Source organism: Meles meles, chromosome 11 (assembly GCF_922984935.1).
Source record: "Meles meles chromosome 11, mMelMel3.1 paternal haplotype, whole genome shotgun sequence".
NCBI lineage: Eukaryota > Metazoa > Chordata > Mammalia > Carnivora > Mustelidae > Meles > Meles meles.
The window spans coordinates 33,821,443-33,847,858 of record NC_060076.1 but is presented as its reverse complement, the minus strand read 5'-3'; the positions used below and the strand labels follow the sequence as shown (position 1 = coordinate 33,847,858).

Genomic DNA, 26,416 nt, shown 5'->3' with positions numbered 1-26,416 from the left:
CGACCAGAATCGTGCAGCTGGTAGGTGGGAGGCGAGGCTCGGGCAGACCTGTTTCTCCTCATCCATAATGCATCAAGAGTTGTGAGAACAAGGGGCCATGAACAACAGGAAGAAACAATGGAGGAGAAAACCTAGAACTGTAGACTCCCAGCGCTGAAAGGACACCTAAAAACCTTCGAACCCTCCCTCCCCCGCCCCCTGCATATATGTACACAATGCAGGTAAAGAAACTCTCATTTATGGGGTCCCTCTTGGACACACGTCATTCACTCGGTGCTTTCATGTGTGTCACTGAATCCTCATACCAACCGTATGACATCAGACGTACATTGACATTGTAATGATGAAAAGTCAAAACAACAGCAATCCCCTCCCCCGGGAGCCCAGAGAGGGCAATGTTCTTATTCAAGGTCACACAGCAGGTCAGTCGCAGACCCAGGAAGAGAACGGGGGACTTCCTGTCACACAACTTTGCTTCCCATCAGACCCCACAAAATCCTAAAATCCTCCCTGCTCCCCAGATGGTACCCTGTGAGCCAGAAGGCGCTCTTGGCCAGGCAGGAAGCAGCCAAGTTTGGTCCACAGGGCTATGGTCCTCCCTTGTAACACAAACCAGCAGACTTGTAAGCCCAGGACAGAAGTAAACAGTTGAAATGGAAAGAAATAAATCTCTGCTCTAAAAATAGGCTCACATCCTTAGAAACACTGCAGGCCATGTACAGAGCCAAGGATAGGCCTGGCTGGGTGAGGGTGAGTGAGGCCAGGTGTCAGTGTGTCCCCACCCTAACCTCTGTCTTCTGGCCCCATGACCACCTCCCTGCAAGCTCTCCAGCCTCCTCAGAAGCGCTACTTTCTCCTCTGCCCCTCTCCTCTCTGCCTCTTTGCTGGGGGATCCACTTGGTCTTGGAGCCATTCACCCTACAGTTCAAAAAGTCTCCCATTTTTCAAGGCCCAACCTCCCTGCCTGTCCCCCTCTAACTCATAGCACTGCCCTTGCCCCACACTGAGGACACTGAGCAATTTCTGTTTTGATTTTGACATTTTCAATGGGAAACATTCAAAACACATAGGAGAGTACAGACAATACTATGTTCCCTTCATCTAGATGTAACAAAAGTAAAAATTATACCTTATTTTATTCAGATCACCCTTAAAAAGAAAAAAAATCACATAAATAAGGTTTTTTTTTTTAATTTTATTTATTTGAGAGAGAGAGTGGTGGTGGGGGCGAGGGTGAAGGACAGAGGATGAGAGAGAATTTCAAGCAGACTCAATGCAGAGTCTGGAGCCCGACGTGGGGCTCAATCTTAAAATCCTGACATTGTGACTCGTGCCAAAACCAAGAGTCGGACACTCAATGGACTGTGCCACACAGGCACTCCTGTAGATAAAGTTTAAACCAGTCTTCCCACCCCTAGCCTCCCCCATCTCTCCCCCTCTACTGGACACTTTCTACTTGAGAGGCAGTAAACCGAGCACCCACACCAGGAAGGCAAAAAAAAAGCGAAGGAAGGAAGGTGAGTCAGTTTCTAGAGAAACGTGGCCATCCTGGTTCATCTTTCACTTTTCCACTCTTAAAAGAGATGTGGACATAAGAAAGTTTTTGCTGTCAACTTAACCTCCCAGGAAGAACAGTGACAACACAGTCAATGATGAATGGTACCTGATTCTAGACCTCTGTGTTGGCGACAGTAGGGAGTGGCGGGGACTGAGGCAAACAGGAGAGTTTGTATTTGACTAAAGGGTACTTGCTCTTCAGCCCCGTCTGTTGTTGCCAAGATGGATGGAAGGAGCTATGGGGCCTTTATTGCCAGATCATTTAATTTTTCGAGAGATACTGGAATCTGATTTTTTTTAGTGGCAGTGGTAGGGGAGGGGGAGGGAGAGAACCTTACGCAGGCTCCCCACCCAGTGCAGAGCTAATGCAGGGCTCAATCTCATGACCCTGAGATCATGACCTGAGCCGAAATCCAGAGTCAGATGCTTAACCGACTGAGCCAGCCAGGAGCCCCTGGACATGTGAAGTTTTATATGCAAGTTCCCTCTTTTAAAATGTTGATGCCACATTTAAATGCACAGCCAAACCAACCCAAGTTTTGGCATTCAATTTGGACTGTAGGTCTCCTAGTTTGCAACTTAGCTCTGTTCTGAATAGCAGGCTTTTGTGTTTGTTTACATACACACATGCACACAAATAGAAGGATGGTTAGTTTTATAAAAAACACCTAGCCCAAAGCCTAACACACAGTAACAGCTTAATAAATGTTTGTTGAACCTAAACATACACTTTGCCCACTAGAATCTAGGCCTCTTGAATTTGGAGCCACACTGTACCACCAAATACAGTGCATCCAGGGATAGTTGTATAAGTTGTGCATTGCAGGAAACATTGTCCGCATAAATGTAATGTAATGTAATGTAATTGAAGTTGTGCAGTACACAACTTCCCCAATCGGATGTCGATATTCTGAGTGTCCCCACCATTCAGTATCTGTTCATTTGAATGGAAATGAATAATTATGCCCTATGATGATGAAACTAACAGGCAGTAAGTGCATCTGTATGGAGTTCACACCCTTATTCTGAGGCTTGATGCCAAAAAGGCTTCTGAATTTCATTTGAGAGAAGGAGAATCTGAAGTCAGAGAACACCAAGTGCACGGTCTGTGGCTTCGCAGCCCTGGGATGAGAACCTAGGTTGTCAGTCAGGATGCTGTTGGTGACAAGTGTAAGAGACTGAAAATAATGTGACATGAGCAGCGGTTTACTCATCCCTCAAGTTTGAGCCCAGAAGTGGGCCTTTTAGGGCTGGTATGGAGCTCAGCTCCCCACGCTTCCCAGATTCCCAGATTCCCTCCAGCTCATCTCCGGCTAGCCCTGGGGTACAGTCCTCACCCTCGTGGTCCAGGGTGGTGGCCGTCATAGCTGCACACGAGACATCAGACAAGAGGAAAAGGGGAGAAAAAGGATAGGAAAAAACCATATGTAGCCAACTTTTAAGGAAAGTTACTAGAACTCTCCACTGGACCCTTCTTACTGACCACGGCTTCATGACGTCACTCACCCGACCTACAAGGGAGCCTGGGAGAAGTAGTCTTTAGTCTCATAGGCCTTGGGCTCAGCTCTAAGAGTAGAGTGCTGTTAGTGCCAACAAAGGGGAGGTATGATATCGGGGACTGTCTGGAGGCTGTCACTGTGAGTTTGCCAGCTTGACGGCCTGTGGTCCCACTCTGTAAAAAGGTCCAAGGCAGAGCTGGGAGGAAATGAACCACATTCGGGCCCTTAAAGAAAACATCCCATGAGGCCAGCCTGCATTTCCCAAAACTCCCATTCGTGAACTGGCCCCATCCTGGACACCCCCACCCTGGCACCTTTCATATGTCCCCTCCCCCAACTCTGCCTGGGCAGCAGTCAGGTGGCCTTGACCGCAGGTGTGATGCTGACCTGGAGGGTGTCCAAGTAATACCAGCCTTCCTCAGTGGGAGCAGCAGGGCCGTGTGGATCAGGACTATTCTGAATACATGTTCTTAGTGCTCAGTGCTTGGGGCCGGGGAGGCGGAGAAGACGAAGATACATCCCGCTGGGTCTCCCTGGGGAGAGAGACATAGATGTGCTCCAAGACAGAATAAGGTAACATTATATAAGCACGGGCAGGATGCCTAGAGGAGTTTGGATAGAGAATTTCCAGATCGATGTGGGGAGCCCTACAAAAGCCAAACAGGGTGCCCAGGGGAAGGACTTTAAAAGACAAATGCAGGGGAGGAGGTGGGAGGGAATGCCAGGCAGAGGGCAAGGCCTGCACATAGGAATGGCAACGGGCGAGCAGGGTGCGGCTGTGGAATGTGGAGCCGCCTGGAGAGGCTGGGACCTGGGATCCTGGAAGATGGGAAGACTGGGAGCCTGGAGCTGGTTGGGGTCAAACTGAAAAGTTCTCTGTACCAGGCTGATGGATTTGGTTGTGACTATGTAGGTTAGTAGAGGCCCTGGACATCTGTGAGTGGACTGGGGAGTGTCACGGTGGGAGGCTGATGTTGGTGAGGTCCGGCTGGATGACAGGAAGGGAAAGGAGTAAAGAAGGAGAGGTGCGAGCCAGGAGGTCAGCCTGGAGGCTGCTTTCCTGCTCCCAGCTGGAGCCATGGCAGCTTGAACAAGGCTGGTATGCACAGGATGGAGACATTTCAGGACCCTGCAGCTTCAGACTCCCCCAGACAGGCTGTGCCCTTCGTTCTGCCATACCTCTGTCTGTGATGTGCTTTCTATCCCCATAACACCCTTCCCTTGGTCCTCCTGCCCTGGCTTTTTCCTGCCTGGAACACTGGGGCCCACCGAGCTTGGGAACCACCTCCTCCAGGAAGCTGAGTGTGGTTGCTCACACTTGGACGTGTGTCTCCCCTGCACCTGTGAACCCCATGGAGCAGGATCCCACATTCATTTTCTCAAGATGCCCAGGGCCCAGCATAGCAGTGGAACTTTGTTCTTGTATGTGAGGCATAAAAAGAGGATCAGAACATGGGGAAGAGACAGTTCGGCCCAGCTTGTGCTGTGAACACCAGAATGAGATAAAGTGTGCTGTTAGGACGGAGAGACCCCACCACAGCTACTGGACTTGGGCCACAGAGTTACATTTGGATGTCAGTTCTAATGCCCTAGAAGAGTTGGCTGGGGAAGATAGCACCTATTGGGTTTTGCTGGTCCTATAGCAAGGTCAGGTCAGTTGAGCCGAAGGCTTGGATCTTTCTAGAAAGAAAGAGGAAAAGGGGAGATGCCCCAAGTGTGTTGGAGTGGCACTATGATTGAAGAGGGAGGGGCACTTAGAGGTTTGGACCCTGCTTGTCCCCTCTGTGCCTGGGACATGAGTGGTGTGGCCCCCTTCACTCCTGCTATACTCTTAGGGTAAGTCCTGCAAGTGTGACAAGAAAGCTCTGTTGATGGGTTGCCTGGGTGGCTCAGTTGGTTAGGCATCTGCCTTTGGCTCGGGTCATGATCTCAGGGTCCTGGGATCGAGCCCCGCGTCCCGCTCCCTTCTAAGCTGGGAGTCTGCTTCTCGGTCTCCGTCTGTGCTCTTGCTCTCTCTCTCTCTCTCTCTCTCTCTCTCTAATAAATAAATAAAAGAAGAAAGAAAGAAAGGGAACACAAACAAGCAAGCTAGCTAGCTCTGTTGAAGCCCCACTGAGTGATTTCTAGTGGAACCTAGAAGCTGCTGGTCAGGAATGCAGACGCAGAACGCTCAATATCATCCAGGCCTGGAGGGTCTAGAGGGCCTCATTTTAACTGAAACAAATCCTCAAGTCCAGGGGAAAAAATGATTTTTTTTTTTTTTGGCCAAATACCTTGTAAAAGTTAATGGTATGACTGACTGGCCTATAAAATGTTTGGCCTTCCCGATGTGGGGGGCAGGGGTGAGGCATCTAGGAGAGGCTTAGGTCGTTTAAAATGGGAGGGGGAGGGAAGTCAGTGGGCATTTTGGGCAGTTTAGCCTCCTGAGTTTCACTCTCACCCCAGGACAGGAGCTCCATGCTTCGGGGCCTTCGTTTCTGCACCTGTAAACCGAGACTGATTTGATAAGGAGGTGATCTCTGGCTTTCTAACACTTGGAGAGGAGGCCTGGTCCTCATATGGCACCACATCTGGTTTCCAGGGTCTGTTCCTAGAGGAAGGCTGTCAGGTGGGATGGAAAATTTTCTGTGGCTTGGAAGTCAAGTGTCCCAGGCTCTCAGTCCAGCGTATGACGTCAAGCCAGGCCCTTCCCTCCCTGATCCTCGGCTGCCGTAGAGACACTGTCCTCTGTGGCCCGTCCTCTGCTGGGGAGTTGTGTGGGGCTCAGTCACAGCACAAGAATCCAGGACTCCTGGAGCTCGGACCATGGTTGGGGGGGGCACCTCTCATATTCCCTTGTTCTTAGACATACTTGCTTTATTTGAGAAAAGTGATACAGTTGTGTATTTGTTCACTGTGAAGAAGCAGAGGAGGGTACATTTTATGTATGATCAGATACCTGCCTGGAAATGGTCAAACTGATCCTTAGGCATGAGAATTATATACAGTGTCATTTGTATATAAACCCAGACTTTCTGGCTCTTTCTGTGCCTCAGTTTCCTCAACTGGAAATGGTCCATAGTCCTAGAGCTTTGCAGTCCCTTTAATACATTGCGTGTGTGTGTGTGTGTTGCCCAAGTGTTGTGTGTGTGTGCATGTCTGAACAAGCCCACAGTGGTCCTAGCTGGGATGGCTCCTGACGTAGCCCTAACTATCTATAGCAATGATAACTGTGCAAATGCTTGATATTTGGCCTTACTGGCCCCTGTTGGCAGGATGTTAGCGCTCCTCACAGCCCCGTTAAGGATCTGTCAAACTTTCCATTGTCCCTTGGACAGCTGGACTCTAGAGCGCAGGTGTGAAAGACAGATTAAGATGATGACCTGCCAAGATGCACATCCGAGTTTTAATTTTCCAGCATGTAAAAGGAAGTCACCATTTAAAAACCCACAGGGAAAAAAAAAAAAAACCCACAAGTGGGGGACCACAGGAAGAGCTCACCTAATTTTTTCCTCTATGATTATTTCTAAAGACCTATTAAAAATTTCATGGGTTTTTATAATTTTTAAAACCACTACATTGAAAACTCATGGATAGACCTCTTTCTTCCTCTAGTCCAGAGCCTGACATAGGCGAGACACTCGAATAAATATTTGTCGAGTAAATGAATGAATACCTTGACTTTTCTACACTGAGTTCTAATCTGTTAGGAATCTTAGATCAGATGTGGTAAAGCGGCAGCCCACAGACCCCGTCTGGCTTGCAGATGTGTTTTCCGTGACCTGAACATTGCTTTTAAAATACTTGCACTTTGTGTCAATATTTAAAAATCAAGTGCTTTCACATAAAGACAAGCAGATCTAATAGCACCACCCATATCCTCACATGGAGATAATTCTGGAGCTGGATAGTGAGGCACTGGATAATCCAGTGTGCCCCAGTCCCCACCACTCCCAAGCATCTCCCACATAACATTGCAGCCTCAGATCAGAGAGCCGTCCTCGTCACAGGAGTACATTTCCAAGTGTAAGGAGGGATGCGAATACAAGCTCTGAGTCCTAGGGACTGAGCTCGTCCTCCCAAAGCAAACCTCACCTGTCACCAACCTGTCTTTGGAGGGAAGCCACATGCATGTGTGGCATGTGCCTGTCAGAAACTGTCCCCCTCCATGTACCACTGATGTGTGGCCTGGGGGAGCCAGACCGATGCTTCCCTTAGAACTAACCACAGAGAAGGACGTGCCCAGCAAATTCCCCTGCGCACACTTGAAGATCAGGAGAATGAGACAGGTTCCTTCAAGGTTAGAGGTTCCGATGACTGCGGGCACCGTGGAAGTAGACAACCTTTATCCGCAACAGAGAGGCTAGCTGTAGACTATTGTTTGCTGGTCAGTGGAGCCGACTCCCATTTAGGATCTTGATTAACTCGAAAAGCGAAAACAATGCAGCGTTCTCCATGCAGGCAGTAATGGACACTCTGCTCTCATTCTATTCCACTTCCTCCATTGACCTTCCCTCTCCCCAGTTACTCCAAATGAGAGATCTCTTTGCTGGGTCCTGGCCCTGCCTGTTAGCACACTGCCTGGACACATGGGGTGTGTGTTGAATGACCAGGGAATATGGGAATGAAAGAGACATGTCCACTTGTACGTGTTCACCTGGTGCTCTCCTGGTCAGAGCCACCAACGAAATGGTTATGGGAGCTCTTTTCTTCACCAATGGGATAGCCTGTATCTGAGACTCAGTTTTAGGTTCTAAGACTTCTGAGAGATCCAAGGCAGTATTTTTTTTTAATTTTTTTTCCATTTTATTTATTTTTTCAGCGTAACAGTATTCATTCTTTTTGCACAACACCCAGTGCTCCATGCAAAACGTGCCCTCCCCATTACCCACCACCTGTTCCCCCAACCTCCCACCCCTGACCCTTCAAAACCCTCAGGTTGTTTTTCAGAGTCCAAGGCAGTATTTTCTCACCCATTTAACTTCTCCATAACTAATTTACACAGTGAGGCTCATCACATCATCAAACAGGACACCATTTTAAATTTGGCCAGCTCTGGCCAATCTCACCATCACTGCCAGCCACAGGCTCGCAAAGAGCTTTCTGTCCCAGGTGGTCCCTGATGGTTTAGCTCTTGCCTCAGCCATTTTTATAATTTTCCCCTAGATAACGTATGTTTTTTTTTTTTTTTTTAAGTAGCCTCCACACTCAGCATAGAGCCCAATGTGGGGATTGAACTCACGACTCTGAGATCAAGATCTGAGCTGAGATCAAGGGTTGGCTACTTACCTGACTGAGCCAGCCAGGCTCCCCAACATATGCCATTTTAAATAACAACTTTATTTGAGATATAATTCACATACTGTGAAATTCACCCACTTAAAGCGTACAATGCAGTGGGGGTTTTTTTTTCTTAGTATAGTCACAGAGTTATACAACCTCACACAATCAACATTAGACCATTTTCATCACCTAATAGAGAAACCCCTATTTCTCTCCAACCTCCCCAGCTCGAGGCAGCCACTCATCTACTTTCTGTCTCTACAGATCTGAAGCTTCATGTAAATGGATTCTGATATTGTAGTCCTTCGCCCGGCTTCTTGCACTTAACACCATGTGTTCAAGGTTTTGCCTGTGTTGTAATGTGTATCAATGCTACGTTTGTCTTTATCCCCAACCATCACTCTGTTGCTGATGCCATATTCTGTTTATGCACCCATCATTTGATGGACATTCGAGTTGTTTCAAGTTTTTGGCTACTCTGAAAATGCTACTGGGCTACTATTCCCACCAACACTTGCGATTATCTGTCTTTTGTATTCTAACCACACTGGCAGGTGTGAAGTAGTGTCTCATTCTAGGTTTGACTTGCATTTCCTTGATGGCTAATAATGTTGAGCATCTTTTCATACGTGCATTGGCCGTTTTTATGTCCTACTTGGAGAAATGTCTATCCAGATCATTTGCCCATCTTTAAACTGGGTTACTTGCCTTATACTTTTAGTTATAAGAGATCTTTATATATTCTGAATACTATACCCTTATCAGATAGATGATCTGCAAAAATTTTCTCTCAAATTGTGGGTTTCACATTCTTGCTAGGCTCCTTTGAAGCATAAACATTTTTATTTTCGATGAAGTCATTTTGTCCATTTTTTTCTTTTGTTGCTTATTGTTTTAGTACCATATCCAAGAAACCATTGCCCAATCTAGGGTCACAGAGATTTATGCCTATTTTCTTCTAAAAGTTTTGTAGTCTTAGCTCTTATATTTAGATCTTTGATCCACTCGAAGTTAATTTTTATGTAACATGTGAGATCATGTGCCATTTTTGAAAACAAGTTAAAATGATAAATAACCAGGAGTTTAAGAAATATGCGACAGTCTTTGGTTTTAATGGAATATAATGTTATGTTTTATTAAGTGTATCACTTAGTGGGAAAAAAACTTTAACCCCTAAAGAGGTTATAGTCTTAACATTTACTTTAAAATTCCAATAAACGAAGTTAGAAAGGGCCTTTGATGATTTTGTTGCTTAAAAAATTAACTGCTTTCAGTGAAGATTTAAATAAATGAAACCATACTTTAACCTGATGCATAAGTAATATTTTTAAAGTACATTAAAAAGATCTTCATTCCCCCATTGTGATAATATGGGCTTCAATTTAATAGTAGTTCTCAGTTAGGGGTGATTTGGGCCCCCACCCCCGGGGGGCATCTGGCAATGTTTGGAGATATTTTTGGTTGTCACCACTTGGAGATGAGGTGCGACCAGCATCCATTAGGTCAAGGACACAGATGCTGCCGATAGTTGACAATGCCTAGAACAGCCCCCACCACAAGGAATCATCCAGCCCCAAATGTTAATTGTGCCAAGGTTAAGAAACCCTACTTTAACTAAAGCAGTGGGCGCTATCAGATATATTCCAAAAGAGATGTGAGTTTGCAAGCCCTTTCCCCCTCAGTTCTAGCCTTGTGGGTTTCTCCCATCTCTGAGCTTTTAGGGCCAGCACGTGCCCGAGCACCTTACAGCAGCTGTCAAAACCCTTTACACTGACGACAACCTATTGGGTCTTCCACTGTGGGGCTCCTTGGGAAAACACTTGCTTTCAGTGCTTTATATTTGCATGTCTTCATTTTTTTGAGTTTTGAGGTCTATTTGGATAATACATCTCCATTACAACATACATGTTTGGGTAACTGTCTCCTGTTAAAATGAATTCCATCTGACCAGAAGTAGCAGTCTGTGAATGCTGGGCGGTGGGCTAAGCCCTCTTCCTGCATTAGCTCAACAAGGCTGAGAGAGCTGATTATTCACATTTTATAGCCTTAGAAACTGAGGCCCAGTGAGACGAGGTGACCTGCCCATGCTTGTACAGCTGGAGTCAGCCCACGTCAGGCCAGGGCGTAAGCCTGTCGGGGTGTTCAACTGTGAGCTGCAGGCATGTCACAGAGAATCTGGTTTGCTCCCAGTGGGTAATCACAGATGGAGGTTTGTGGGACAGTTAGGTGGTTCTCTCTCTCTCTCACTTGAGTCCCCGTGAATGCCCCACCATGGGAGAGAAGGCGTGGACACGCAGCTGGCCACAGCAAACCCATCTCGCCCTGGCCACGCCCACGGAAGTGTGCCTCCCCTGTGGGCCTCATCCATCCAGTGTGTCACGGTGGACAGTACCTGAGGATGACTGTTTCAGAGAAACTGGGGTGTCTGTGGCATCATTTATCTTCTTGATGCTCACCCCCAAGTCAGTCATGGCTTGATTTTCTACCTACTGGCCATCCTCTTGTAACATGTTCCAACTCCCAAGTGTCTTTGCCAACTCATGGTCCAGGTTCATTTGCACTCAGGGCTCCGAGGGGAGCAGCACCGCTATGGTAAACGGTGGTAAACCTTCTTGTGAAAAGTCATACTAAAGTAAAACAGTGGTCTTGTCTTCCTGAGCTGTCGCTCTCGGTGGCCAGGCCCACAGCTGTCTTCATATACCTGATGTCATCCCCATCCCCTCCCAGAGGGGGCTTTCCAAAGGATCCAGACTGTGTGGGAGTGGCCAAAGCTATTGCATTTTGTTGGTACAGAGATTGGAGGTGGGAGGGCCCTCTAGCTTAGCTGGTTTGGGGGGTGCTGCAAGAAGTGGAGTGAGATTCTGTTCCCCTCTGCCTTCCGGATATCCTCCACTACATCCCTGAGTGAAAGGGGGGTGGGGAGAGAGCAATGACTAGAAGTGAAGACTGCCCTCCTCCCCCGCATCTGAAGAAGGACCCTGGTTTTTGTTCTAGATCTATCCCCGAAACTCCTTGGGCAAATCTTTCCTTGCTCTGGGCCTCAGTTTCCTCTTGGAGGGCAGCTGTGTGCACTAGAAAATCTCTAAGCATCCTTGCAACTGCAGACTTCTTTGAATCTCTAGGGCACAGGGAGGGCTGAGATGAGGGAAGCCTACGTGACTCAGGTCTACCCTGATTCTAGTCTGTTTCAGTGGCAAGCCCACACCTAGAAGACTAACCATGTTTGAAGAAGGAACACAGTGATTGGCTGATGCTATCTTTCTTGAGACGCCCATCTCCAAGGGCGACGTTCAAAATATTTAACAGAGTGGCCTGCGCATGGCCTGTCAGCAGAGAGGAAAGAAGCCGGGAGGGCCGGCCAGGGCTGCAGCCCAAAAGCACGCCTCACCCCATCACAGCTCTCCTGAGCCTTTCCCCGCTTGGTTATTGGGTCTCTTGCTTCTTGACCGCTTCTACATTCAGGGACCTAACTCAAGGCCCTCGGACTGCTTCTCACCTCAGCCACTATAGGTACAATAGCTGTAATTATCCTGCATCTAAATGCCAACACAATCATATTCACATTCTTAGAGGGCCCCTTTATGCCAAGCCCCGTGTCGGCTGCCTCCTCACCCCCTTGCCTTCAGAATCATCGAAGGCTGAGAGACTCTAGACAATGAAGACTTGGGTCCTAGCCTAGCTATGGCCCTCATCTGGTAGGTGACCTTGGACAAGTTCCTGCCCTTCCTGGGTGTCAGATCTCTTACGTGGAAATGGGTGACCTGGATTGATTTGATGGGCTCTGAGGTTGCATGGGTCCAAGAAGAATTTGGGGAGAAATGCAAGTCTTCAGCTGCTGACCACTCTCTTTCTCTTTATCTCGTTTTCTCTCTCTCTCTCTCTCTGTCACCCGGCCCCACAACCTCCACTATAGAATGCACTGCTGCCTGCAGGCCTGAGGCAGAAGGATCAGACCACCAAGGCGCCCACGGGCCCCTTTAAAAGGGAGGAGCTCTTGGATCACTTGGAAAAGCAAGCAAAGGAGTTTAAAGACCGAGAAGATCTGGTCCCCTACACAGGGGAAAAGAGAGGTACTGAATACTGTTGCTCTTATGATTGCATCACTCCCCGTGCATCACTGTCAAGTGCCACCTGTGTGCAGGCTCTGTGCTGAGCCTTGTGTGACTGGGCCTCCTTGTCCTCATGCCTGCCCGGCCCAAATTCACAAACACAACACCGAGGGCATCAACACATAATGCAGATTTCATGAAGTTTTGGGTAAACTAAGGAAAGTGTGTTATATACCCAGACCAGCAAAACTTTCCCCTAAATCTCCTTTAGCCAGGGTGTCCTGGTTGTTTTTCATACAAATGTAGACACCTTTGAAAATGAAAGTGGAAACTATTAGTCATGACATCAGGACATAAGGCCTGTGCAGGGCCTGTGCTGAGCAAATTGGGAACAAGGTCACCTCCCTCTGCCCTCACTGTCCATGCTCTTTCCCCAGTGCTTCTCTGCCTTCTAAGACTGTCTGCCACAGCAGAAGGCAAGTCATCTAGAAGACTGGGAAACAGAGAGCACTCCCTGGCTGTCCAACCCTTCCAGGACTGCCCCTTGCACTCCAAACCCTTCTGCTGTCCTCTTGGATTATGTTCACTTTTGCTCATCCCATTGCTGCCCCACAGGCCTCCTTCCTTTCCTCACACATCCCAAGCTCTTTTCTACCTCGGGACATTTGCACGTATTCCCTCTTCCTGGACTGCTGTTCCTGCTGTCTGGCTCCATGCTGTCTTCATGACTGGCTCTTCCTCCCCTGTATAAGAGGCTTAATGGTTAGAAACACAGCCTGGATTATAAGCTGTGTGAGCCTGAGGACATTTTCAGTCTGTTGTGCCTCCATTTCCTCCTCTGCAAAATGGGGATGAAGAGGTACCAACCTTGTGAGGTTGTGAGGTTGTTATGAAGATCAAGTTAAGATACGCATAAAGCATTTAGCCAGGCGCCTGGACCACAGCACATGCTGTGTAAGTCCTACCTATTATTATCCGTTTACTCTCAACTGTGCTGTCTCTTCTTTTAGGGGAACTTTCCCATCCACCCTACTTAGGACATGCGGTCCCTTCAGCTCCCCTGGGTTCTTCTCCATCTCAGGAGCCTGCACATGTGTCCTTCAGAGTGATTTCCACTTGATCATTTTCTCCTTATGTATCGCTCGTCTGTCCCACGGGCTGTTAAGTCCCACGAGCCCGGGGACTCAGGCTGGTCTTGCTCACCCAGTAGCCCCGGCACCTAGCACAGGGCCTGGTCTACAGCAGGGCTCATAGAGAGTTGTTGAATGAATGAGTTAAAATTACATAAGTCCACAGGGAGTCTTGTGGGCTGCTTCCTCACACTATAAGCCCCACAGCTACAAGGACCACATCTGTTTGGCTCGTCATGACATCTACACCTAATGAACACTAACACGTGGAAGGCACCCGATAAGCCTTGGATTGAATGACACCATTAATTCTGATCAATTACTTCATTGTGTGATTGCTTGTTTGCAGCTTCCTCCATTCTCTCCGCCCCCCAGACTATATAAACTGCTGAGCCCAGAGTCCAGGTCTTTAGCATTTGTCTCGGTGTCCCTGTCATGTGGTAAATAAGCAAATAAAAAAGCAAGCAGAGGGAGCCTCATGAGGAGGAGCTCGAGCCGTCATAAACCCTGGACTCGGAGCTTAGTTCAGATTTTACAGAAAACCGGGAAGGTCAGGCAAGCCCAAGGGGCATTTGAGTTACAGAATGTCGGGAGGATAGTGTGGTCTGAGGCATGCTGGGAGGGTGCGGAAGTAGGAGGCCTTGACCATAAGGGCCGGGTGTGCCCAGCTGAGAGCGTGGGCATGAGAGGTTTTCGAGTGAGACACTTGTGCCACGAGGGGCGAGTCCTGCGCAGCAGACAAGGATAGACTCTCTGGATTTCTTGGAGCCTTATGGGGCCTCCCGTTGTCCCGCTTGCACCTTTGAAAAATGGGGACACCGAGAGTCAGGAGCATACATGGGTGGACTGCGGGTGAGTCATCACATGGCCCCATGGACCCGCCACCCTGCAAGGGAAGGAGCTGGACATGGGGGGTGGGGGTGGGGAATGGAATCTGGGCAGAACACAGACCCATCCTGTTGCCCCCCCGTGGAATGCTGGCCTGGCATGGAGCCGGGAACAGCTCTCCAGACTCCCAGAGCCTGCCGGCCTTCATGAAAAACCAAGCCAACCCAAGGAGGGCAGCTAGAACTTATTTGTTTGCACATAGTGACCCATCTCAGAGACTCACCATCATCACCACCACCAGCAGCATCCTCATCAGAAAGTATTTATGTGATGACCATTGGAGTCTTTACAGTTTGAATAAGTGAGGGTCTCAGCAGAGCATTGAGGAAGAACACCTGCCGGCTTGACGGGGCAGACTCAGGGCCATGGTGTCCAGCCCTCACTGAGCATCTCTTTACCGAGTGCTGGGCCTAGAACTAGCCAAGGTTGAGGGATAACAGCACCCCTGTCTCTACAACACCAAGCAGAATGCAATGGAGCCATAAACTGGCACGAAGTCCTAAGGAATCTGGACTTTCACTCTCGCTCAACTGGGAGGATCAGAATAAAGCTTCATGCAGGATATTTTTAAGGCAGAATTATACTGAATTCTCCATGCAGATTAGATTTGACTACATGTGCGGAGCAGAAAAGTGAAATAAGAGAGATTTTTTTTTAATTTATTTGACAGACAGAAATCACAAGTAGGCAGAGAGGCAGGCAGAGAGAGAGGGGGAAGGCAGGCTCCCTGCTAAGCAGAGAGCCCGATGCGGGGCTCCATCCCAGGATCCTGAGCTCATGACCTGAGCCGAAGGCAGAGGCTTTAACCCACTGAGCCACCCAGGTGCCCCAAGAGAGATTTAATCAAGGAAAAGTTTTAACTTTCTTTCGCTTAGCTACAGGATTAGGCATTCTGGGCTGATTGGGCATCTTCCTTGAGATTAGCAATCAAGACCTTTTCAAGTTTTTCATTCTGCCATCCCTGCAATATGTCCTCGTTATCGTGGACCGTATTGGCTGCTGAAGCTCCAGTCATCACATACACGTTCCAACTAGTAAGATGAAGGAAAGGAGGAAGTCCAGACCCCCTCTTGTGTCTTAGAGCCACTGGAGGCACATGCCACAGGGGTGTAAGAAACCACAGGTCTGACATATTTATTGAAGGGCAAACCTACTCATTGCATCTGTCATTTTTACAGCAGATTTTCTTTTTAACAGTTTTGTTTTCTTTGCATGTTTTGTCCTTTTCCAATTTCACCAGGTCTGGGCTCCCACTCTCGTCCCACTTCAGGCAATTCTCAATCAATAACCAAAGTGAACTTTTTTTTTAATTGAAATAAAACAATAAAATTCACGTAACATAAAATTAGCCATTGTAAAGTGAATGATTCAGTGACGTTCAGTGCATCCACAGTGGTGTGCAATCCCCACCTTTATATAAATCCAAAACATTTTCGTCACTCCAAGATAAAACTCTGTGCCCCATAAGATGTTACTCCCCAGTCCCTGCTGTCCCCAGCCCCTGGCAACCACTGATCTATTTCTGTGGCTTTACCTCTTCTGGATAATTCCTGTGAATTAAGTCATAAACTATGTGACTTTACGTGCCTGGGTTTTTCACATAGCATGTTGTTTTTGACACTCGCTCGTTCCCTTCTGTGACTGAACAATATGACACAATTCGTTTATCCATTCATCTACTGATGAACATTCCGGTTGTTTCCACCTTTTGGCTATTGTGATTAGTGTAACTATGAACATTTCTGTACAGGTAGCTTTTTGAGTACCTGTTTTCAAGTCTTTGGGGTATATAATCCCAGGAGTGGAATTCCTGGATCAAGTGGCAATTCCATGTTTGCGCCACTTTACACAGTCACCAGCAATCAAAAAGTTTCCAGTTTCTCCACATCTTTGCCAACATTTGTTATTCTCCATTTTGGTTTTTACCGTAGCCATCCTCATGGAGGTGAAGTGGCATCTCACTGTGATTTTGATCTGCGTTTCCCTAATGAACAGTGATGCTGAGCATCTTTGCAGGTGCTTATTGGCCATATGTATATCCTCTTTGAGGAAAAATATCTTTTTTTATTAACACATAATGTATTATTTGTTTCAGGGATACAGGTCTGTGATTCAACAGTCTTACACAATTCACAGTACTCACCATAGCACATAGTCCATCACCCAGCCACCCCATCCCTCCCACCCCCTCCCCTCCAGTAACCTTCAGTTTGTTTCCCAAGATTAAGAGTCTTTTATGGTTTGTCTCTCTCTCTGGTTTCACCTTGTTTCATTTTTCCCTCCCTTCCCTTATGATCCTCTGTCTTATTTCTCAAATTCCTCGTATCAGTGAGATCATATGATAATTGTCTTTCTCTGATTGACTTATTTCACTTAGGGTAATACCCTCTAGTTCCATCCATGTCACTGCAAGTAGAAAGATTTTGGGGGTTTTTTTGATGGCTGCATAGTATTCTATTTTATATATATACCACATCTTCTTTATCCATTCATCTGTTGATGGACATCTAGGCTCTTTCCATAGTTTGGCTATTGTGGACATTGCTGCTATAAACATTCGGGTGCATGTGCCCCTTTGGATCACTGCATTTGTACCTTTAGGGTAAATACCCAGTAGGGCAATTGCTGGGCCATAGATTAGCTCTATTTCCAACTTTTTGAGGAACTTCCATCCTGTTTTCCAGAGTGACTACACCAGCTTTTTCAGAAATATCTTTTAAGTTCTTTGTCCATTTTTAAATTGGGTTGTTTTTCTTTTCATTGTTAAGTTGTATAAAAAATTTTTATACATATTCTGGATTCTGGACCATATCAGATATGTGATTTCAGTATGTTGTCTTTTCACTTTCTCAATAATGTCCTTTGAGGGACAATGGTGTTAAATTTGGATAAAATCTATTTGACCCATTTTTAAATTTTTGTTGTCATGTCTAAGAATATGTTGCAAAATCTAAAGTCATGAAGACTTTATGTGAAGATTATGTTTTTCTTCTTCTAAGGGTTTTATAGTTTTAACTATTATATTCAAGTTGTTGATCCAATTTCAGTTCATTTTTTTTGGTATATGGTATGAGATAGGGGTGCAGCTTCATCCTTTGTATATGGATGTCCGGGCCCAGCACTTCTTTTTTTAAAAACATGCATTTTATTTGCTTGTTTGTTTTAGAGAGAGAGTGAGTGAGAGAGTGCAGTGGGGAGCAGCAGAGGGAGAGGCAGCGAGAATCTTACACAGACTCCACACTGAGTGTGGAGCCTGACAAGGGACTTGATCTCATGACGCTGAGATCATGACCTGAGCCAAAACCAAGAATTGGATGCTCAGCTGACTGAGCCACCCAGGCGCCCCCAGTACTGCTTCTTGAAGAAACTATTCTTTCCCTCCTTGAATGGTCTTGGCACCCTTGTCAAAAATCAATTTTCCACGGATGTGTGGGTTTATTTCTGGACTCTCTATCCTATCCCATTGTCAATATGTGTATCCTTGTCAGTGCCACACTGTTTAAATTTGTAGTAAATTTTGACATCAGCAAGTCTGAGCCTTCCAGGTTTGCTCCCTTTAAGATTATTTTGCCCTTTTCGGACCTCTTGTGATTCCTTATTAATTTGAGAAATGGCTTTTCTATTTCTGAAAAAAAAAGGGGAGGGGACATTGGAATTTTGATAAGAGTTGCCTCGAATCTGGAGAACGCTTTGGGCAGTATTGCCTTCAGAATATTGTCTTCCAATCCATGAACTTGGGGTATTTTTCTATTTATTTAGGTTTTCCTTAATTTCTTTTGGCAACGTTTTCTAACATTCCTCACACAAGTCCTTCAGCTCATTGGTTAAATTTATCCTTAAGCATTTTATTCCTCTGGATGCTATTGTAGGTGAAATGACCGTTCTAATTTTCCTTTCAGGTTGCTGCCATTCAGAACCCCCACCCATTTGTGCACATTGAACTTGTACTCTGCAACTCACTGAGAACAGTGTTTATCAGTCCTAACAGCACATTGTCGAATCTTTAGGGGTTTCTGCACATTGGATCATGTCAGCTACAATCAGAGATAATGTTACTTCTTCCTTTCCAGTCTGGATGCCATTTATTTTTTTCTTGTCCATTTGCTCTGACTGGAACTTTCGGTGCACATTTAACAGCCACGGTGAAGGCAGGTATCTTTGCCTTGCAACTGGTCTTTGGGGCAGTTTCCTTCCTTCCTGTCCTATAGACCAGCTCGTAGATTGTCATCTCAGTGAGGCCTTCCCTGACCATCCGACCCAAAAAAAGCCAAGCTCAAGTGGACCCCAGCCTGGAACTTCCTAGTCTTTTGCCCTGCTTTATTTTCCTCCACAATGCCTAAGGCCACATGATATCTTTGCATGATTGTTTACTGTCTGTCTGCTTTCCTAAGTTGTAAATTGTTCAGTGCTCCCCCACCTTGGCTGCTAGAAAGGTGCCTGGTACTTAGGAAGCACTCGGTAAATATCTAGTGCGATGAATGAATGAATGATGAATGAATGAACGAACGATGAATGAAGGCAGTTTTCGTACGTGGAATTACATTGTTCGTGCTCTTTTACAGACTTGCTTTTTCTCACATTATGTCCTGCTTGTCCTTCTTCATAAGCGGACATCTCCATCATCCTTTATAATCAGTGTGAGAACACCATTGTGTAGACATCCCGTAATTCCAACAACCCCCATCAGTGGTCAACACAGTGACTGTCCTTGTGTGCCTCTTTGCTCCCTCGTCCAGTCATGAGTCCGACACTTTAAAAATATAATGTCCCATGAGGCAAGGATACATTTTTGCTCCCTATTCCTTTAATAATCTGAGTGTATTTTGTTTAGAAATGTTTCTAAATTTTTCTCTCACATCTGAACCCTGGGTTAGGGTATCCCAGAGCCTGACGTTCGACTAAAGTTTTCTTTTGCAGCTCTTGCCTGCTTACAGGTTGTTTTCATTAGCAACGAGTGTTTTTAATAGCGAGCAGTCTAGTTGGACCAAGATTGAAAGTCCTTTTCAAATGTGAGAGGTGCTCTGTTGGAGATCTTTGGTTCTTGTTCCTTGGGGAAGTTTGGCACTAGGCCCCCAGAGGGAGAAGCCTGAAGGGAGCAAGTCTCAGCCCTGAGGGACCCACAGGGCTCTGGGACAGTCTCCCTGGGGCTGTCAGCAGAGTTTGCCCCAGCAGGGTCACCTGCCGTGTAACAGGCGCTCGTGTTTTGCAGGAAAGGTCTGGGTCCCCAAGCAGAAGCCAATGGATCCCGTGCTGGAAAGTGTGACCCTGGAGCCGGAGCTGGAGGAGGCTTTGGCAAACGCCTCAGATGCGGAACTCTGTGACATCGCAGGTAAGAGGCTTTCCCGAAGCTTCGCCACGTCTTCCAGAAGAGTTTGACCTGCCTTTGCAGGGAGTCTTAGACGGTTTATTGCAACATGAACACACTTTCCATTTCTTTTTTTTTTTTTTTTTTTAAAGATTTTTTATTTATTTATTTGACAGAGAGAGATCGCAAGTAGACAGAGAGGCAGGCAGAGAGAGAGGGAAGCAGGCTCGCCGCTGAGCAGAGAGCCCGATGCGGGACTCGATCCCAGGACCCTGAGATCATGACCTGAGCCGAAGGCAGCGGCTTAACCCACTGAGCCACCCATTTCTAAAAAGGACTCGAGACAGAATAATATTAACTATATTATTATTCTCCAGAATATTAAGACAGAAACCCAGTATCAAAAACCAAAGTGAAGAAAAGAGAAATAAAACCACCCAAACCTGTCACTTCACAGAGTCAACAGTGGTTACCATGAGAGCCCAACCCGGAGCGATGGGAAGCCTCCCAGGGAGGGCTAGCATAGGTCCTCCACCAGCCGTAGCACCAAATCCTGCCCAAGCCACCGGTGAAGAACGAACAGAGGGGGACAGGCAGAGGGCGTGAAGGCCTGGAAGGGTTATGAAGGGTCCTTCCGAGGCTCAGAGATCAGGCTTTGAGGAGCTCGCCCCCTCATCACGGATTTGTACAACACTGTCCATCACAAAATGTGTTTCCATACAACCTTCACACTCAACCCTTAATCTCCAGAAGGTGGTCTGTGATTCAGAGCCCTTTGCAACACTTGTCTCCTTATTATGGTCTAGTACCTGCCCTGTGTACCCTGAGTTCTGTCCCTGCCGAGGGTTGGACTCAGGCCCCATTGAGCACCCCACAAGCCCACTATGGCAATCCTTCCTGGCCTGGAGGGTGGGAGGGGCCTTTTCATTCTGCAAACTTGGGAGCTACTAACCACCAGCCCAGATAACGACAGGAGTGTGGATGGGGTGACAAGACTCAGGGCAAGTGGGAACAGGAGAGAAAGGATAGAGTCAGCTGTGACTGTTTGGCTGTGACACTGAGGTTGGGGGAGGAGTCAGGAAGGTTCCAGATTTCTGGCTCCAGGGACTAAATGGATGGTGGTGCTGTTAATGAAGGTGGGTATAGTAGTCTGCTTGGACTGCCATACACAATTCCACGGATTGGATGGCTTAAACAACAGAAACTTGTTCTCTCACAGTTCTGATAAGACTAGAAGTCCAAGATGTTGGTAGGTTTGTTTTTTTCTGAGCCCTCTCTCCTTGACTTGCAGGTGGCCACAGCTCACTGTGTCCCTCTGTGCAGGTGTCTCCCAGTGTGCCTTTGTGCGTCCTAATATCTTCTTATGAAGACACCCGGCAGGTTGGATCAGGGCCCACCTTAACAGCCTTCTTAGAACTTACCTCTTTCAAGACCTTATCTCCAAGTACAGTTGCAAATTCTAAAGTACTAGAGTTACGACTTCAACATGTGAATTTTGGAGGGACACATTTCAGTTCATAACAGTGGGAAATGAGCAGTTTTAGGGGAGGGACTGGGTTCTTTGTGGGATCTTTAAAGTTTGATGTGCCTGTGGGCCACCCTGGAGGTGGACAGCTGGCCTTGAAAGTCTTCAGGAATGCAGAGAGATCTGTGGTCTTGTTAGCATTGTCAAGCTCCAGACAGAAAGCGTGACACTCAGGTGGGTGCCTGGAGTTCTGGAGGCCAAGAGAGAACCTGTGAGAGACAGGGCATGGAAATGGGACAAAGCTAGTCGCAATGGGGGCCAGTAAGCCACACATGGCCCAGAAGACAAAACCATGTGAAGGCAGACGAAACCTAACGCAAGAGCTCGGAAGACAGAATGAGGGCTCAGGGGTGGTGGGAGACCCGGAGCTGTGAGGCCACAGAGCTAGGGGACTTGGCCACCAAAGCTGTCTTCTGCCTGCTCACAGCCTCCGGCTCCTCGTGGGCGTTGTGCGTGAGTCCTGGTGACATTCATGCTGGGGAGCGGGAAGGGGGTGGCCTCCCATCTGTAGCAGAACCACGAGGGGAGAGATAGTGAGAAGAGACCATATGACGCGAGGTGGGCCTGGTGGCCAACGCCAGGCTGCAGGGAGCCGAGGATTGTGTGATAGCGCGAGCCAACATGCAGATTCTGAGTCCAAACCACCATTTTCCTCAGGAGGCAGAGCATTTGGGAAAGGTCACAGGGCAGTGGTCTGCAGAGTGTCGGGGCTGAGACAGAAAGGCCTTCATTTGGCCATGGAGTACAGAAGCAGCGAGCCAAGAGCCACAAAAGTCCTATTAGAGTCCTCCCGAGGCTCCCATATTTTCCAGCAAACCATCTCCGTGGTTGGGGGTCCGCCTGACTTCCATTAACCCTGGCAGCCGGGGGCAGGCTGGGTGTCGCTGGGGTCCAGCCTCTCCACTCGGACTCTCCCTGGGGCTGTTTTCATCCCGGTCCTCCTCTGATCACCCTCCGTGATGTCACTGCCCTCATTAGGCAGCTCAGAGGGATTATTGGATAACTCCACGGGCAGAACCGCCAGTTCCTGGGCCAAAATAGAAGTGCAATATCGCGCTACGTTTCTGGGCTGGTTTCTTGAAACTATTTCCCTTTATTTTTGTTGGCGTGGCTAATCATTATTATCTGTTCATGAGACCATACACTTCCGTTGTCCGGAGAGGACAGGGGGAGCTGTAAGGCAACACCAGTATCAACCGGCTAACCTTGGGCACCGGTCACTGTGAATCAGCCATTTGAAGGGGTGGCAGGGGCTCCCGGGAAGGAAGGACGGAATATTTGCTGACCACCTCCTTATGACCCAGGTGCCCTGGGAGTGGCTTCTAGAGCCTTGCCGCATTTCTTGACCACAGCAATCCTAAGAAGTAAGGGTCACTGTTGTCCCTGTTTGATGGATGGAGGAAGGAGGCAGCGGCATTGAATGCTTTGCCCTTGGGGCTTGAACCCAGGCAGCTTCCCCGGAGGGCACACTTCTCCTCTGAGAGCACCAGCCACCACCATGCAGATGAAGCCGTCCTCTGAGGGGACACAGAGGGTGGGCAAGAGGGGATTCACCCCCACGCCCCATGGAGCCTGGTGGGGGGAGGGTGGGGCCACATTAGGAAAGTCTCTGTATGTCACAGGAAGGCATTGACCCCTTAGGATCAGTGGGGCCATGGGGACTGTTGGGAGAGGCCAGATGAAAGCAGAAGCTTAGGCAGAGGTGGTGGTGTTTGGAGGACGGGGGGTGGAGGAGGCTGGTCCCAGGTAAGGTCAAGGGCTAAGGTAGAGCTGGGGACTGTGTCTGAGGTGTAGCTCTCCTAGCACTGGACCTGAGGCCAAGAGGACAAGAAGCCACAGGAGGTAGAGGCGGGAGCTTGCGTGTCTGGTGTGGCAAGCCAGGGGTTCAGATCCCTCCTCAAGGATGGGGCTGCTGGAGCCATAAGTGTGGGTGACCCAGCAGAGAAAGGAGAGGAGGGCATGTGGTCTGCGGGACATCTCTGGTGTTGGGGACGTGGCTCCCAGGTAGAGCCTTCCATTAGGTTAGTTTTGGTTCCCTCATTCACATACTCGGCAACCATTTATCCAGCGTCGTCCCCGTGTGCGCCGGCTCCGGACGAGCCCTGGTAGAGCAGCATGCGGGGACACCTAGTCCTTGCCCTCGCAGAGCTGACGTTCAGCAAATACTTAGGCCAATAAGAAGTGACAAATAGGAGTGAGTGTCCTCCCGAAAAAGGTCAGGGAGCAAGAAGAGGGCTGGGTTAGGTGCTAGGGCCGGGGGACATGAGGGTAGAGGCTGAAGCTGAGCCCCAGGGAGGAAGAGCAGGGGTGAGCTGGGGGTGGGTTGGGGGAGACACGTCCCAGGCTGGCACACAGCAGGAGCGAGGCTCGGAGCCCCTCCGAGCGGCTTGCTTGGCACGCAAGCGGCAGGCTCGACGTTCAGCAGCGACGGGAAGGTGGAGAGAGGCACCCAGCAGATGTGTCGTCCTGACTCGAGTGTGGCCCAGGGAAGGCAGAGCTGGGGACTCTCGTTTCTTCGTTTGTTTTCGTGTCTGTGCACCATTTGTGCCTGCATTCATTCGCCCGCGGAGTCCACGGGCATCAACAAGCTACTGTGTGCTCGGACGCATCAGTTCCAGGCCCTGCCCTTGGGGGACCCAGGAGGTGAGAAGGAAGACAGACCAGAAGCATATGAATTTCAACATGAGACGTGTGACCGCAGGGTCATGAGCAGAAGGGGCAAGCCCCTGACAGTGCTGAGTGCTTGGCTGTGGCCTCGGCTTGTAATGCAGAGGCCACTGCGAGTCCGTGGCAAGCCCTTGGCATTATCAGTGGCCCCCCCCTCCCCCGGCAGGAATGCAATCTTGACTCATCTTTAGGGAGGACCCTTCAGGTGCGGCAAGACTCCGAAGGGAATCGGCAGGGAAGAAACTCTCCCTCCAGAAGGCCCAGTCCCCAGGCTGCCCCCATGGGCAGTTGGTACCCCCAGCTCCTGTAATTCTCAGAGACAGTCTTGGCCACCCACACCCCGCTTCTGGGGTCCTCTCACATCCTTGGGCACTGGTTTTCCTCACATTCTGCTAGGGTCGGGGTGTGGCTTATCTAGGAGTGGTTTGACGGCACCCAAGTCCTGGGCCAAAGCTGGCTTCTCCCACCTGTTTCTGTGATGTAGGGAAACGCCTTCTTGCTGTCTGCCCTGGGCCAGCCAAGCAGTTGGCAGCTGGAGGGGCCCGGGATGTGTGCTGTGATCTCTCTGCATCCTAAGTGGAATTACAAACCAAGTGAACCCTGCCAAGGCAGAAGAGGAAAGAGAACTCGATGTTCTTTTTCAGAGTTCAAAAATAGTCCTTTTTCAGTTTTGAGGAAGATCTGGTCTTAAAAAAAAAAAAAAAGTCATGTTTCCCAGTGCTAAATTCAGCCGTGCCAATATCTACAAGGAATGAAGTGGCAGGCAATGTTGATGTGCTGTTTTCCTCCATCATTCACTTGTGGTGACATGAGTGTGCAAAACCAAGCAAGGAGAGAGCCGTGATTAGGTGCCTGGGGCAGGCGGAAGGATCAGAGCCACAAAGCTCTGCCTTCTGCTCAACAATGGAGATTTTGCTTGGTGCATCCCCCCAGCCCCTGCCCCAAGTCCTTCCCCCATCCTCTGTCTCTCCCTTCCTTGGGTCTTTCCCTCCCTCTCTTCCTCCCTTCCTTCTTTCCCTTCCTTCCTTCCTCGAACCCTAACTTCCTCTGAACTGCGAATAGTTTCATTTCTTCTGAGAACTGCTATTGACATGTCTGGTGCCTCCCAGAATAGGCGTGTTATCAGTCCTGGGAATTCTGGCATGGAGGGGATAGTTTAGAACTTTGGAATTGCTAATGACCTAGTTTGTAGAGGAGTGGATGGGAGGTCTCAGAAGCCAGGATGGCCCTCACTGAGCAGGCTTTGACAAACCATTTCCCTCTTGAGCCTGCTGGAAAAACCAGAGAACCTGGCTGGGGGCTTGTTGTAAAAATCAAACGGGATAAAAGGATGAGATGTTATACGTAACTAAGGAATCGTTGAACACTACATCAGAAACTAACGATGTACTATATACTGGCTAACTGAACATAATTTTTTTTAAAAAAAGATAAGATGTTGTGTGACTATTAGGTGCTATGTGAGGGTAAGAGATTGGCATTCAAACATACTCCCTTTTATAGGTGACAAGACTCAGGCCCCAAAAAGTGGAAATGTCCTGGACAAGGTTGCCCAGCAAATTGGTGCCAAAGCCCAGCCTGGAGCCCAGGTCTCTTCCTTCTGTCCCCAGCCACTTCCTTGTACCCTTCCTGCCCCCCTTTCTGGACCATTATAGGAAGCTGGCATGAAGCACAAAAGGCATTTTCCATCCCCCACCTCTCTATACCTCTCAGCAAAACCAGCCGACAATACGATGTCACATCTTTGCTATGATTCTTAGCAACCTTTCCAAATTTTTTTTCCAAACTGGGGTCCCAGCTGCAGCCCAGAACCACCATAAGCTACCCCCCCACCAGCCCATGTGGGATGGGAAAGAGCCAGCTCCAAAAGGTGGCTCCCGGTAAGCCAACTCCCCACCTCCCCGGCTGCTGACTCAGGCCTTGGCCCCCACTGCCCACGTAGAAGCAGCCTAAATTAAAGCCTAGAGAGCTCTAAAAAATGCAGATGCCTCTCCCTATAAGTTCTCCGTGATGAACAGAAGAGTCTAATTTTAGCAGAGAAGATTCTTAGAATGTGAGAAACAGAAGGGCTTTGAGATCGGCTCATCCTGTGGTTCTCAGCCCCCACTGCGCACCAAAAATCATGCAAGGAGATTAAAAATATATCTGCAGAGATTCAGATCGGCTGGTCCAGGAGGAGCACCAATATTGTCTTGAAGCTGCGGGTGATTTGTATGTGTAGCTGAGGTAGAGAACCAAAGGGCTTGTCTTACTCTTCCTCGCACAGAGGAGGCTGAAGTCCAGAGAGGGCTGGGGACCTTCCCCAGGTCACACAGAATCAGGGGTATAGTTGGGATTAACTCGGGTCTCCTTACTTCTCACCAAGAGCTCTCATGTAGTCTCTCTCACTAGAAATCATATCTAATGAAATGGCCAGGGGAATTAAAATGGATCCGCAAATATTTACCAAACACTATACTCTAGAGGAGGAAGAAGAGAGAGACTATTCTTCCTCGACCTCTGGAAGCCCAAAGTCCAGTAGAGGAAGCACACAT

General features: G+C 48.3%; 1 protein-coding gene across 2 annotated transcripts in view; it reads left to right on the top strand.

Annotated features, from left to right (window-relative positions):
* The window catches only part of TMOD1 (tropomodulin 1), an 84,101-nt gene that overhangs the window by 26,847 nt on the left and 30,838 nt on the right, over positions 1 to 26,416 (top strand). For both annotated transcript variants that reach the window (XM_046023323.1, XM_046023324.1), the window contains exons 3-4: positions 12,232 to 12,388; positions 19,595 to 19,714. In XM_046023323.1, the coding sequence (XP_045879279.1) occupies positions 12,232 to 12,388; positions 19,595 to 19,714 (277 nt within the window). The remainder of the gene's footprint in view (positions 1 to 12,231; positions 12,389 to 19,594; positions 19,715 to 26,416) is intronic.